Source organism: Narcine bancroftii, chromosome 13, assembly GCF_036971445.1.
Source record: "Narcine bancroftii isolate sNarBan1 chromosome 13, sNarBan1.hap1, whole genome shotgun sequence".
Lineage (NCBI taxonomy): Eukaryota > Metazoa > Chordata > Chondrichthyes > Torpediniformes > Narcinidae > Narcine > Narcine bancroftii.
The window spans coordinates 43,435,840-43,451,800 of NC_091481.1; the positions used below are offsets into that span (position 1 = coordinate 43,435,840).

The 15,961-nt window shown below is 43.3% G+C and overlaps 1 protein-coding gene across 1 annotated transcript in view; it reads right to left on the reverse strand.

Moving 5' to 3' along the window:
- The window catches only part of cfap54 (cilia and flagella associated protein 54), a 1,315,566-nt gene that overhangs the window by 386,629 nt on the left and 912,976 nt on the right, over nucleotides 1–15,961 (reverse strand). The window contains exons 22-25 of the mRNA XM_069909968.1: nucleotides 5,976–6,068; nucleotides 5,626–5,811; nucleotides 4,545–4,687; nucleotides 2,885–3,032 (exon numbers count right to left, since the gene is read on the reverse strand). Coding sequence (XP_069766069.1) covers nucleotides 2,885–3,032; nucleotides 4,545–4,687; nucleotides 5,626–5,811; nucleotides 5,976–6,068 — 570 coding nt within the window. The remainder of the gene's footprint in view (nucleotides 1–2,884; nucleotides 3,033–4,544; nucleotides 4,688–5,625; nucleotides 5,812–5,975; nucleotides 6,069–15,961) is intronic.

A 15,961-nucleotide genomic window follows, 5' to 3' on the forward strand; every position in this document is an offset into this window, starting at 1 on the left:
GACAGAAGGATTCCAGCGTGGGGAAGTGTATGGTTATGCACTTTGGACAAGGGAATAAAGGCAAAGATTAGTTTTTAAATGGGGAGAAAATTTTAAAAATGGAGATCCAAAGTGACTTGGGAGTACTAGTGCAGGATTCCCTGAAGATTAACCTGCAGGTTGAGTCAAGAGTAAGGATGGCAAATGCAATGTTAACATTCCTTCCAAGAGGGCGAAAATATAAAAGCAAAGATGTAATGCTGAAGCTTTATAAGGCTTTGGTCATAACATATTTGGATTATTGCAAGCAGTTTTAGCCCCATATCTAATCTAAGGCAGTATGTGCTGCTGTTGGGGAGGGTCTAGAGGAGATTTATAAGAATGACACCAGGGATAAGAGAGTGTTGAATGGTTCTGGGTCTATACTTGCTGGAGTTTAGAAGGATGAGGTTGGGGGGTGGGGGGGTGGTGGTGGAGGGGAAGCTCATTTAATCATACTAATGAAAGGGCTGGTCAGAGAGGATGCGGAGATGTTTCCAGTAATGAGAGAGCTTAGGACCAGAGGGCATAGCCTCAGAATAAAAGGACATCCCTTTAGAGCTGAGATGAGGAGAAACTTCTTCAGCCAGTGGGAGAATCTGTGGAACACATTGCCTGTGGAGGCCAAGTTATTCAGTGAATTTAAAGCAGAGGTTGCTAGGTTCTTGATTGGTAAAGGTGTCAAAGATGATGGGAACAAGGCAGGAGAATGGGGTTAAGAATAAGAATACATTCTTTCTTTGGCTTGGCTTCGCGGACGAAGATTTATGGAGGGGGTAAAAGTCCACGTCAGCTGCAGGCTCGTTTGTGGCTGACAAGTCCGATGCGGGACAGGCAGACACGGTTGCAGCGGCTGCAGGGGAAAATTGGTTGGTTGGGGTTGGGTGTTGGGTTTTTCCTCCTTTGCCTTTTGTCAGTGAGGTGGGCTCTGCGGTCTTCTTCAAAGGAGGTTGCTGCCCGCCAAACTGTGAGGCGCCAAGATGCACGGTTTGAGGCGATATCAGCCCACTGGCGGTGGTCAATGTGGCAGGCACCAAGAGATTTCTTTAGGCAGTCCTTGTACCTTTTCTTTGGTGCACCTCTGTCACGGTGGCCAGTGGAGAGCTCGCCATATAACACGATCTTGGGAAGGCGATGGTCCTCCATTCTGGAGACGTGACCCATCCAGCGCAGCTGGATCTTCAGCAGCGTGGACTCGATGCTGTCGACCTCTGCCATCTTGAGTACTTCGACGTTAGGGATGAAAGCGCTCCAATGGATGTTGAGGATGGAGCAGAGACAACGCTGGTGGAAGCGTTCTAGGAGCCGTAGGTGATGCCGGTAGAGGACCCATGATTCGGAGCCGAACAGGAGTGTGGGTATGACAACGGCTCTGTATACGCTTATCTTTGTGAGGTTTTTCAGTTGGTTGTTTTTCCAGACTCTTTTGTGTAGTCTTCCAAAGGCGCTATTTGCCTTGGCGAGTCTGTTGTCTATCTCATTGTCGATCCTTGCATCTGATGAAATGGTGCAGCCGAGATAGGTAAACTGGTTGACCGTTTTGAGTTTTGTGTGCCCGATGAAGATGTGGGGGGGCTGGTAGTCATGGTGGGGAGCTGGCTGATGGAGGACCTCAGTTTTCTTCAGGCTGACTTCCAGGCCAAACATTTTGGCAGTTTCCGCAAAGCAGGATGTCAAGCGCTGAAGAGCTGGCTCTGAATGGGCAACTAAAGCGGCATCGTCTGCAAAGAGTAGTTCACGGACAAGTTTCTCTTGTGTCTTGGTGTGAGCTTGCAGGCGCCTCAGATTGAAGAGACTGCCATCCGTGCGGTACCGGATGTAAACAGCGTCTTCATTGTTGGGGTCTTTCATGGCTTGGTTCAGCATCATGCTGAAGAAGATTGAAAAGAGGGTTGGTGCAAGAACGCAGCCTTGCTTCACGCCATTGTTAATGGAGAAGGGTTCAGAGAGCTCATTGCTGTATCTGACCCGACCTTGTTGGTTTTCGTGCAGTTGGATAATCATGTTGAGGAACTTTGGGGGACATCCGATGCGCTCTAGTATTTGCCAAAGCCCTTTCCTGCTCACGGTGTCGAAGGCTTTGGTGAGGTCAACAAAGGTGATGTAGAGTCCTTTGTTTTGTTCTCTGCACTTTTCTTGGAGCTGTCTGAGGGCAAAGACCATGTCAGTAGTTCCTCTGTTTGCGCGAAAGCCGCACTGTGATTCTGGGAGAATATTCTCGGCGACACTAGGTATTATTCTATTTAGTAGAATCCTAGCGTAGATTTTGCCTGCAATGGAGAGCAGCGTGATTCCCCTGTAGTTTGAGCAGTCTGATTTCTCGCCTTTGTTTTTGTACAGGGTGATGATTCAAATGGTGGAGTCAAGTTCATGAGCAAACAGTCTAATTCTACTCCTATCTCTTACAATCTTCTGATCCTCTGAGTTCCTCCAGCAGCTCCCTATCTATATTTGGGTAAAGTCACTGGAAAACTAATGCCATTTTAACTTCTCAACTCCATTCTAATTTTCCCTCATGTGAAGAAGATCAGCTTTTTCAGTGAAGACTACACAGCTATAATTAAATTAACAGTAAAACATTATATGATGCAGACAGAAAATTCTGGAAGAACTCAGATCAGTCAAACTTTCAAGTCTGAACCCTTTATCAAGACTAGAGGGAAGGCAGTGATATAAAAACAAAGGAAGAAAGGAGCTGGAAAAGAACCCAGGGGTGATAGGACAGAAGGTGTAAGAGGTGAATAGAGAGGTATGTGGGGAGGGGAAGAAATTTAGAGAAAGGGGGAGGTTTACAGGATATATATTGTTTGAAAGTGATATCTATTGCACAATTTCCAGTTCTCTACTATTACTCCACTGTACTTACTTGTCCTTTGTAGAGTGGCCCATTATCACAGACAGAGTCACAAAAAGAAGCTCCTTCTTTGCAATTAATGTCAGATTCAATGAAGAAACTTGCCAGAAAATTTCGTAGAAGGATGGGAGATGCAAGAGATACGGCAATATTGTTTAATCTATAAACAAAATGCATGGGTATGGTTATTACAGCCAGTCAATGATTCAGAATAATCATATTTTCATTTTCTTAATGTTAACTATGAGAAACTTCAACACATTTGAATTACACATGAGTTGGGAGCAGGATTAGTCCTGTTCACCATTCAATGGTGAAAGGACGACCCTCTGCCTGAAATGTACTCCCAGTCTGCACTTCCACTGCCCTTTGAGGAAGGGTGTTCTGTAAATTCACAACTCTCTGAGAACAAATCTGTTTTAAATGAGTGTCCCCTTACTTGTGCACAGTGACTTGAAGTACTTGGTTCTCCCACAAGAGGAACTATCCTCTGCACATCTACCTTGCTAATTAATCTGGATTTTTGTGACTTGCAAAAATGTTAAGCAATGTGAGCATGATACTAAAGTCATCATGTCTCACCTTGCAGCATTTTTGTCAAAATCAAAAAAAGATGCAAAAAAAATGGTGAAGCTTCTGCTGGTGCAGACCCAGGAGAGTAGAGACACACAACCCGGCCCTAATGCCGGCGGCTCTGCAGAGGCTTTAAATAGCCTATTAAAGGAGCTGATGGTAGGTGAAATCCCGCAGCCATTGAAGTCTGTGCCCAAGAGGGTGACGACTGGGCTCAGCAGCAGCTGCAAGGGCTGCAGTGGACTGGCACATGGCACCAGAAATGGGAAGAACACCCTCCGTTGAGAAGGAGAAGCAAAGGAGACAACCCTATAGAGAATGCTGAGGGACCCACTCAGGCTGCAGGCGACTTGCTGTTGGGGGGCCCACACAGGCAGCTGGAGACTGGTTCGTGGGAACCAGGTATCAGAGCTGCGGAGGACAAGAAGGGCTCCCAAAGGGCCTTGGACACTGAAGCCTTCCTGATTGTGTCGGATGTTTGGATATGGAGCTCGGGTTGCCGATGAATCAAAAAGGAGTTTGTGTGGCTGCAGAGGTTGTTAAGATACTGGAGGAAAATCCACGGGCACTCAGTGTCTCTGAAGGGACTCTGCTTTGCATCTCTTTCTCTCTTAATGTAAGAGGTACTGAACAACACTAAAGGCAACTCTTTGTCTGCTTTACATGACAATAAAGAAATCTTGACTCCTGAATAGTTCTCTGGGAATAGAGATCATGATCTAGAGCATAGGATCTGAACACTTTACTGTATACACTAGCAGGTTCCTATAGGGCAGGCTGTGCAAAAGCTCCATGGGATACAAGGTAAGTTAGCAAACTGAAGCAAACTTGGGTGGGAAACAGGAAGCAGAGGGGGATGGTGAAGGGAATGCTTTCTATCGTGTTAGAAAATTTGCAGATGATATGAAGACTGATGGTGTTATCAAGCAGTGATATAATATTTTTAAGCAGCTATCCAGAATCCGCTACATTTATTTGGATTGAAATCTGCTTAAATTTTTGGATTAGATAGCAAAACAATGCTTCCCAAGAATACTAATGGCATTAAAATTTACCTTGAGCTGAACAAGATAAGAGGATGAAATAATGAATAATGTACCTTTTCTGAGTGATGTACCATTCAGTTTTGTTGGAGATGCACCATGTATCTGGAGGAGGTGGGGATTCATCTGAGACAAAGTGATCCCACAGAACTGAGAAAGCTACCTTTGCCACTGGATAATATCCAAATTGATATGCAGTCTAAACAAAAAGAATACCAAGACGTAATATCTTCTGAGAAAAAATCTCAAAATTGTATGGTTATATCCTTATGAACAATATAAAAATAGAATCAATGAATTGTTTGTGGCTTACTTATATCAAGCAGGTGAACTTTTGAGCAATGTTTGAAATTTTTACTGAAAACAGAGTACAAAATTAGGAAGGACAAAGATCAGATACACAATAGGAAGCCTTTCCCCTTTGGCAGATGTGAGATAAAAGATGGAGGAAAGAGGTTCAGAAGGGATCTGAGGAGGAATTTTATAATCCATGGTTGGAATCTGGAATGCTTCAGTGAGTGGTTGTGCAGGTACTCTCACAACATCGAGGAAGTATCTAGACAAGAATTTGAATGACCAAGACACAAAAGGCTATGGACCAAATACTGGTAAATGGCACCTCACTGACAAAAGACAAAAGAGGAAAAACCCAACACCCAACCCCAACCCACCAATTTTCCCTTGCAACCGCTGCAACCGTGCCTGCCTGTCCCGCATCGGACTTGTCAGTCACCAACGAGCCTGCAGCAGACGTGGACATTTACCCCCTCCATAAATCTTCGTCCGCGAAGCCAAACCGAAGAAAAAAGAAAGAACTCAATGGTCAACATTGGTATGCTGGGCCGAACAGTTTGATTCCGTGCTCAGGCTTAATATCTATTGAAGTATATTTTGCACATTATTTTGACTTTGAGCAATGGTCCAAAATGGTTGATAGTGATCGACAGGACATTTTATAATTCACCTGCTCCACCCCAAATATATGTAATAGTAATAAATATATGGGGGACAGTGGAGAAAGCTCACAAAACCTGTGAGAATAAACTTGAACTTGAAGGGTGGTGCCATGTTGCTGTCATTCGTTCATAACTACAACTGCTGCACAAAAGGAAGTCATCCATATTCGACCAGTTGTACCTGACAAAGGAACGTCCATGTTGTCAGAATGGAAAGTGGATGATATGCCAGAATTGGCTTTGTGGTCTCTCCGATTCCTTTTCCAATGATGTTTCCCTCTTTTGAGTACGCAGCAAAAGCAAAAATGTACTTTTCATTTGGTTCAAGGCCTTTTACCTCCAGTAAATACTCTTCAGAGGCTGGCACCTATTGTCAGAAGAAAAATGTTTTTCTCAAGACTTTATCCAATTGGCAGGCAAATATTGAACATTAAAAAGGATAATTCCATAGGCAAAAACGTGTGAGAACTGTACAACTCTAGATATTGGACATGATCATCCATGGCATATGGCTTGATTATGTTTATGTACCTCTTGTCCTGTACCCTGAAGATGGAAATCCATCAGTCTAACTTTAAGAATGGATCCTGTTGCACAACGACCAAATAGCCGAAACCAGTAAACCTCAATAAAAAGAGAGGAAAATCTTTTCTTAATACTTACAACTAAAAATAGATAAAATATTTCAGATTTATTGTCAGGTACATACATGATATCACATACAACCCTGAGATTCCTTTTTCTTGCTGGCGTGGCAGAATTATCACTAATTGGTAGTGCAAAAATAAATTATACACAGTGTAAACAGGTAAACAATTAAAAAAAACTCAACAGATGACCAATGTAAATAAACGGACTCTGCAATACAGGGAGAACAAATAAAATCAATAAAGTGCACAAGTCAGACTTCTTAGATGAGTCCCTGACTGAGTTTGTCATTAAAGAGTCTGATGGTGGAGGGGTAGCAGCTGTTCCTGAACATGATGGTGCATCCACACCTCTTTCCTGATGGTAGCAGTGAGAACAGAGCATGTGCTGGGTGGTATGAGTCTTTGATGATCACTGCTGCCCTCTGATGGCAGCGTTCCCTGCAAATGTACTCAATAGTGGGGAGGGTTTTACTTGTATGTAATGTCACCTTCCAAGAGCAGTAAGCCTCAATATTTCGAATTGTATCTTATTCATCCAAATAAATAAAACTCCGTAATTGCAGCTGTAAATAGTTTTAATTTTCCGTTGATAAAAACAAATAAATATTTTCATAGCTTCGGACTTCATAACGATGAGTAAAATAAAGCATATTGTAAATGATAATGATACTCAACTTCAAACAAATATAAACAAATTAAAAAGATAATAAATGAATAATAATGATAAATTCAAAGAAAAGTTTCTCGAGAGCTCATTTCTCTTCCATGGTCATTCCAAGAATGAGAAGAGAACTCCCGGTCCACTCAGAGATTATGACCTATGACATCATAGTAACTATGGTAACTCTACAAAAACAATTAATCCTTAAAGGAAAAGTCATAAAACAACCATAAATCATAAACTCGTTTTTACCTCTACATTCTGGCCCCTAATTATTATAATAGACATTAATGACTAATACATAATAATTACTATTACAGATACAAAAGTAAATATTATAAGTATCAAATTAAAAATCAAAACTTTCTTCTTCTTGTAAAAGACAGATTTTAGAAATAGGTCAATTTAAGTAACCAGTCTTGGTTTTAATCCGCACTTGCTGAACGAAACTTTTCTTTGTCTAGAACTGTTTCCATGATTCTTCCCAACAGTCAAGAATTTCTTGGTGAAGAATCATCCATAATAATTACAATGTCTCCGCATACAAAATTGCTTTAGTCCATTTTTGTCTTTCTTGTAATAATAAAAGATATTCTTTAACCCATCTTTTCCAAAATAATTCCGCAATAAACTGCACTTGTCTCCACCTGCATCTTGCATAAATATCTTCTTTCTGAAATTGACCCGAAGGCATTAAAGAGTTAGATTTGAGAAGTAAAAGATGATTCAGTGTAAGTGCCTCGATGTCATTCAAATCGATAGAAACTTTAATTATTGGACGACTATTTAAAATAGCTTCAATCTTACACAATACTGTCTGAAAATTGTCATGTCCTGGGCTGTGTCCACTAAATTTTGTAGGGCTTTACGCTCAGGGGTATTGGTGTTCCCATACCAGACAGTGATGCAGCCAGTCAGTACACTTTCCACCGCACATCTGTAAATGTTTGCCAAGGTTTCTGTTGTCACACCAAATCTCCACAAATTCCTGAGGAAGTAGAGGTGCTGATGTGGTCTCTTCATGATGTCATTGGTGTGTCGGTCCAGGAAATATCCTCTGAAATAGTGACTCCCAACAACCTAAATGTCCTCACCCTCTCTACCTCTGATCTCCCAGTGATCACCGGATTGTAAACCTCTGGCTTTCCTTTCCTGAAGTCCAGTCCTTTGCTTTGGTGACATGAGTGCAAGGTTGTTGTTGTTGCACCATTCAACCAAGTTTTCGATCTCCATCCTTTATGCTGACCCATCCCTTTCTTTTATACAACCCACTACTGTAGCATCATCGGCAAATTTGTACATGGTGTTATTGTTGTACTGAGCTACCACAGTCATAAATGTAAAGTAAGTAGAGCAGGGGGTTAAGAACACAGCCCTGTAGTGCTCTGGGTCTGATGGAGATTGTAGAGAAGTTCTTACCAATCTTCACTGATTGTGGTCTGGAGGTGAGGAACATATAATTAAACTCTGATTTTATTCTAGTAAGCTTGTCATGGTCCCCTACCATTATACACTATACAATTCACAAATGTGCTGGAGAAACTCAGCAGGCCATGCAGCATGAATGGGAAGTAAAGGGTCTGGAAAACATTGCAGACCCTTTACTTCCCAAGGGTGCATTGAACTCAACCCCAGCATCTGCAGACTTTCTTGATTAACAGAGGATATGGTGAGTAGGTTTGAATAGCTGCTGCACCAAATGCCGGACCACCACTTCCTTCAATAACCAGATCATTTTTTCCATCAACTTTCCCAAATGACTCTGCAGTGGTTTTGGATTTTTATTTAATTAAGATGCAGATTCCAGGCACAATTATGTTTAATTTGGTGTTTAATTTAAATAAATAAAACCTATTTTAAAATCTGGATGAGATGAATTGGCATGCTGCTGAGGAACAGCAGGTACCTGACATCCTTTCACAGTTTTTCTGAGGTTTTGTCTGTTTCTGCAGATGTTCTGATCCAGTGTGAACCCCGCTACAGGAGATATATAGAGGACAGGGCACAGGCAGAATGCCATACAAATCAAATCTGTGAAATGTTGTATCTTATCCTGATAAACCAAAGAAGTGATTTAGATTTAAGTTTAGAATAACGTGAAATAAATGGGAATTGGGGAGAATCACATTCCCCTTCACAGATATACCCTTTTTGACACCTTAAAACATGTTTTATTTCTGGCTTTACTGTATTCTGATGAAAGGCCATTGACCTGAAAGGTTAACTTCCTTTTTCTCTCCAAAGATATAGCCAGCCCTTCTCAGTATTTACAGCATTTTGCAGAGTATTCACATTTGAAATGGTAAATTGTCCCTTCCGTGCAGGTGTGTGCTAGAATCTGGGGAGAGTGATTGGGAAGATGAGGTGAATTAAAGTAAATCATTGCTTGATTGCCAAGGCAGATGTGGTGAGCCAGAAGATCTGTTTCCATGTTGTATGATTCCATGACTCTGTATTTTCATATTGCAGATTCCACCCCCCCCCCCCCCCCCCCCCCGCCCACCACTGTCAACTCACACAACAAAAGGCAGCCTGGTCAAGTTCAAGTTTATTTATCATCTGATTGTATAAGTGCAACCCGACAAAACAGAATCACTGGTGCTCAGTGCAAAACATTGAACACACATATATAGAAGCAACACACCTACAGACAAACAATACATATGCACATATATATGTAGATTAAAATAAGTAATTCTTTGGCTTGGCTTCGCGGACGAAGATTTCTTCTTTCTTTGGCTTGGCTTCGCGGACGAAGATTTATGGAGGGGGTAAATGTCCACGTCAGCTGCAGGCTCGTTTGTGGCTGACAAGTCTGATGCGGGACAGGCAGACACGGTTGCAGCGGTTGCAGGGGAAAATTGGTGGGTTGGGGTTGGGTGTTGGGTTTTTCCTCCTTTGCCTTTTGTCAGTGAGGTGGGCTCTGCGGTCTTCTTCAAAGGAGGTTGCTGCCCGCCGAACTGTGAGGCGCCAAGATGCACGGTTTGAGGCGATATCAGCCCACTGGCGGTGGTCAATGGGGCAGGCACCAAGAGATTTCTTTAGGCAGTCCTTGTACCTTTTCTTTGGTGCACCTCTGTCACGGTGGCCAGTGGAGAGCTCGCCATATAACACGATCATGGGAAGGCGATGGTCCTCCATTCTGGAGACGTGACCCACCCAGCGCAGCTGGATCTTCAGCAGCGTGGACTCAATGCTGTCGACCTCTGCCATCTCGAGTACTTCGACATTAGAGATGAAAGCGCTCCAATGAATGTTGAGGATGGAGCGGAGACAACGCTGGTGGAAGCGTTCTAGGAGCCATAGGTGATGCCGGTAAGAGGACCCATGATTCGGAGCCGAACAGGAGTGTGGGTATGACAATGGCTCTGTATACGCTTATCTTTGTGAGGTTTTTCAGTTGGTTGTTTTTCCAGACTCTTTTGTGTAGTCTTCCAAAGGCGCTATTTGCCTTGGCGAGTCTGTTGTCTATCTCGTTGTCGATCCTTGCATCTGATGAAATGGTGCAGCCGAGATAGGTAAACTGGTTGACCATTTTGAGTTTTGTGTGCCCGACGGAGATGTGGGGGGGCTGGTAGTCATGGTGGGGAGCTGGCTGATGGAGGACCTCAGTTTTCTTCAGGCTGACTTCCAGGCCAAACATTTTGGCAGTTTCCGCAAAACAGGATGTCAAGCGCTGAAGAGCTGGCTCTGAATGGGCAACTAAAGCGGCATCGTCTGCAAAGAGTAGTTCACGGACAAGTTTCTCTTGTGTCTTGGTGTGAGCTTGCAGGCGCCTCAGATTGAAGAGACTGCCATCCATGTGGTACCGGATGTAAACAGCGTCTTCATTGTTGAGGTCTTTCATGGCTTGGTTCAGCATCATGCTGAAGAAGATTGAAAAGAGGGTTAGTGCAAGAACACATCCTTGCTTCACGCCATTGTTAATGGAGAAGGGTTCAGAGAGCTCATTGCTGTATCTGACCCGACCTTGTTGGTTTTCGTGCAGTTGGATAACCATGTTGAGGAACTTTGGGGGGCATCCAATGCGCTCTAGTATTTGCCAAAGCCATTTCCTGCTCACGGTGTCAAAGGCTTTGGTGAGGTCAGCAAAGGTGATGTAGAGTCCTTTGTTTTGTTCTCTGCACTTTTCTTGGAGCTGTCTGAGGGCAAAGACCATGTCAGTAGTTCCTTTGTTTGCGCGAAAGCCGCACTGTGATTCTGGGAGAATATTCTCGGCGACATTAGGTATTATTCTATTTAGGAGAATCCTAGCGAAGATTTTGCCTGCAATGGAGAGCAGCGTGATTCCCCTGTAGTTTGAGCAGTCTGATTTCTCGCCTTTGTTTTTGTACAGGGTGATGATGGTGGTATCACGAAGGTCCTGAGGCAGTTTTCCTTGGTCCCAACAAAGCTTGAAAAACTCATGCAGTTTGACATGCAGAGTTAAAAATAAGTAATTATTGTTAAATAAATAGCATAGTATGAGCAGTTCATCAGTCATTTAGCATTCTCACTGCCTGTGAGAAGAAGCTGTTTCTCAACCTGGATGTTCTGTCTCTGATACTTCTGTATCTCTTTCCTGATGCGAGTAGCTAGAAGACCTCAGAGGTAGGAGTCCTCAGAGATTTGCAAGTCCTCTTTAGACAATGATCCCAGTAAATCACATCAATGGAAGGAAGGTGACCCCAGTGTTGCTCTAATGGTCCTGTGGATTGAACTCCGATCTGACATGCTACAGCACACATGTCAAACTCTGGTCCGCGGGCCAAATTTGGCCCGCAATATAATTATATTTGGCCCGCAAGATCATATTAAATATATATTAGAGTTGGCCTGCTGGCCGCCGCGCCAGTATAGCGCATGCACACTGAAGGTGAAAATGAAGACGCCGGAGGTGTGGAGGGATCTCAGAGTCTCGCCCGGCTCCCGGACACACAGACGCGGCTGGAGTTGGAGACCATCCTCGCTGGGTCTGTGCTTCAGCGGCGACGCCGGACCGAACGTCTCGTTAGCGATGCCTTCCCCCTCGCTCCGTGCGCGGCGGACCCTGCTTCCTGCTCCTTCTGTTGGAGACGAGCCCGGCGCCATGTGGTCGCAGTTTAATCCCTCTCCAACCATGGGAGGGGGGTGGGAGCACCGCGCTCTTCTCAGCCAATTCCTCCACCGCCCCGGATGCCGGCGTTTCAACAGGGGTTTCAGGTGCCTTCGTCAGGCGACCGACCTGTTGGTCCAAGACAAGGGGAGAGCGTACAAACTCCACACAGACAGCACCTGAACTCGGGTGATCGTGGAGCTGCGACCCCACATTCCACATCAGGACTGTGTGTAAGATTGGGAGCAGTGAGACGGAAGCTTATTTTGTTCCTGTGATTTAAGCCTTTCTTGGGGTGGGGGGGGGGGTCCTTCTCTGACCATTTGCCTATCAATTAACCTAATCAGATGTGGAGTTACCACAATACAACAGTTCTCAACCTTTTTCTTTCCACTCGCGTCCCTGTGCCATTGGTGCTCTGAGATTAGTAAGGGATTGCTTAAGGTGGTCTGTGGGTGGGAAGAAAAAGATTGAAGACCACTGCTTTAATCATCCCTCATTGACTCGTCATGTGCACGGTTTCAGAACGCTAAAGGAAATGGGCCAATGACAATTTTTCTCAAGCAAAATATTTCAATAACAATTAGGTCTAGAGCAGTGATTCTCACCCTTTCCTTCCCACTCACATCCCACCTTAAGCAATCCCTTACTAATTACAGAGTTCCGATGGCATAGGGCACACATGTCAAACTCTGGCCCGCGATATAATTATATTTGGCCCGCAAGATCATTTCAAAAATGTATTAGAGGTGGCCTGCTGGCCTCCGCGCCAGTATAGCGCATGCACAGTAATACAACAAATCCCAGAATGCATTGGCGTCAGCCTGCTAATCGCCCCCACCTCCTCTGTTTACGTTGCAGGGTCTCACCGTGGACTCTGGTTTTGGGGCCTGGCCGGTGTCAGGGGAAGCCAAGGCCGCTTCCCAGCGCCCGGAACCGGAGGCCTCGGGCCTGACCTCTCCAGGATCGTTGCCCACTCCCCCTTCCTGCCGCAGGCCGATCCGCGACTCACGGTGACGGGGCTGCTGATCCGCCGAGATGCCGTCCTGCAGCGAGAGCCGATGCCCCTGCACTGTCGTTGTCCAACCCGATCGCCCGCAAAACCCGCCCTCCCACACACAGGCCTGAGTAAGTATTATGAACTTTAATCTCAGGATAAAACGATCTTCCAATAGTTTCATGTCACAGTGATAAATATATTCCTGGTTAAAAATGGTCCTGCACCTGGATACAAGCTGATTAGGCATAAAACTTGAAAAGTGTGTAAATCAAAGGATATCTGTACCAATGGAAAAAGGGCATGGCAAATAACCCTGCTAGAGTTCATGCCCACAATCAGTCACCCATTTGATTGTTTCAGGAATCATGTTATTCTCCCACATTCTCAATAGCCCTCAGATTTTACTATTCGACAGCACACTAGCAACATTTGACAAATCCTCTACAGAGAAATATTATTTATTGAATATTTTATTTCTCATTTGTTAATGCTTCTGGAAAGAGTTTATCCAAAACTATTATTAAACATTTATTTTAATAAAATGTTGAAAGAAGAGAAAACATGCAATTGTTGTTGAAAATTTTCAATAAATATTTAGTTCGGCCCTCGACTTAGTCCAAGTTTTTAATTTTGGCCCTTCGTAAATTTGAGTTTGACACCCCTGCCCTACAGCGACATACCACACTGTGATGCAGCCAATTAGGATGCTCTCGATAGAAATGTTAGTTGACAGGATGATGACTGGAGTTCTTGCCTGCCTTAGTTTTCTCAGGAAGTGTAGTCACTATTGCCTTCCTGACAAGTGAGGAGATATTCTGTTTCCAGGATAGATCACTTCTTGAGTGGACTCAAAGGAACCTTGTGCTCTCCACTATCGAGTTATTAATGTGTAGTGAGGCGTAGTCTTCCCTGGTCATCCTGGTCCACAATCATATCCTTTGCCCTGTCCACATTGACTCTCAGTTTGTTATTCTTGCACCACATTCAAGAGAAATGAAGATATTGATTTAAAATAAAGGTACAAATATTTTGGCATGATTTACTCAGCTACAGGATACTGTCATTAATCTCAGAGTCTGTGGGAAGAAGCTATTTCCCAGTCCAGGGGTCCTAATTTTGATGTTTCCACACCTCCTTCCTGATTGTAGTGAGTGAAAAATTCTGTGAGCAGGATGGAAAGGGTCTTCAATAATTTATTGAGGCCTTTTTAAGCAATGCTCCTGGTAAATAGGGGTAAGGGAGACCCTAGTGACCTTCTTGGCCATTTTGATGATCCTCTGTATTGACTTCCAGTCCGATGTTTTTCACCTATTAATGATGCAGCCAGACAGGACCATCTCAATTGCGCTCCTGTAGAGGTTTGTCAAGATGGGGGCCGGTAGCCTTGCCCTCCACAACTTCCTTAGGAAGTGTAACTGCTGTTCCACCTTCCTGACTATGAGGAGGCATTGTGGGTCCAGGATAGGTTGTCCTTTAAATGCACATCAAGGAACTTTGTGTTCTCAACTCTCTCTACAATTAAACCATCATTGTTTAATGGAAAATGGTTGAGCTTCATCTTCTTGAAGTCCTCAGTCATCTTCTATGTCTTGTCTCAGGTTTTTATTCTTGTGCCATTTTACAAGCCGGCCAACCTCCTCTCTATAAACCTGATGATTCTGTGAGAACTGAATCTGGTAGTGCAGTCGGGAGGAGAAATGTGAACAGTAGTGGGCTGAGCACACAGCCCTGAAGTGCACCAATGTTCAGCATGATGGGACTTAAGGGTTTACTATCAACCCAAACTGACTGTGGTCTTTCGATCAAAAGGTCAAATGACTGATAACACAAAGTTAAACACTTTTATCGAGCCATAGAGTTTTACAGTATTGTAATAAGCCCTTGACCTAACTTGTCCACGTTGGTCAAGTTGTTCACCCAAGCTAATTCCATTTACCTGGTTTTGGCCCATATTTCCCCCAAATCTATTGCAGATAATTGACAAAAGAAGAAAGAGTTAAGTCGAAGATTAGGAAACAATGAATAGGTGGTTTGGTCAGCATGAAGCTGAAGGTACAATGTGAGGTCTGGTCATGCAGACATTTGAACATGTGGTTTGTGTCAGTGTGGGAATGTAGCTGCAATAATGTTCCAAATAACAGCTTTGCAGTGCTGTGATTGTTTCCTCCTATCATCCCTGATCCTGAAATAATGGCAGACCAGCTGGTTAAAATGATTATGAGACCAGCAGGAATTTGCAAAGTGTAGGAAACAAATACATACATGGAAAAAGGAGTCAACTTGTGACCATGGTTAGCTATAAAATTTAAGCAATGTTGAGAACATTTACAAAGGTGTCTCATGCAATGATTCACAGTGACAACTCCAGAGAGTCTCTGACTCCAACACATTGGCACGTCGGACCTTAGCCAGATTCATCTGGAACAGGTAATATCTAACATAATTAGTGGGTTTTGGAGGTTGAGGCACCAGCTAAAAGAATCAAGTAATTAAAGAGTTGATAACTTTTATTTGTACCATACAGTGAAACATTTGAGTTGTTTAAACTAATGGCAATAAATAATGGGCAAAGTTATTGTCTGCTGCATATGGTCATGTTCTGCATTTAATTGGCAACATTTGGCATCTCTGGATGGACCTGATATGTGAAGATTTAAAATCATCCCAAACTCAACTCCTGGCCTAAATTATTTGAATTTGTATTCAAGGGTGTGTTATACCATGGATACTTATCTCAGAAGTGGTGTAACTTTGGATGCAGTTTTTTAAAGAAATGGGGAGGAACTTTGCTGAAGGAAGATTAATTCAGGATAAGGATCCTCTAGGAATACAGTGAGGTTAAAAGTGCAAAAAAAATTAAGTAAATCAATTAATTGAACAATAATAAGAGCTAGAAGTTACAAATGAAAAAATTAGTAAACTGAGGTAACAGAGGGAGGAAGGTCAGAAATCTAAAGAAGAAATTAATAAACTGAAACAAGAGTTGAAGAACAGTCAGGATAAGAGTTTAAAGCACAAATGCTAATGGAAACAAGTGAAAGGTAAAGGGGAAATAAATATCTTGCATGAATGTCAGTCCCAGATTCAATCAGAGAAAAAATCTTGAGGGAAACAAATATCAGAGAAAAATCA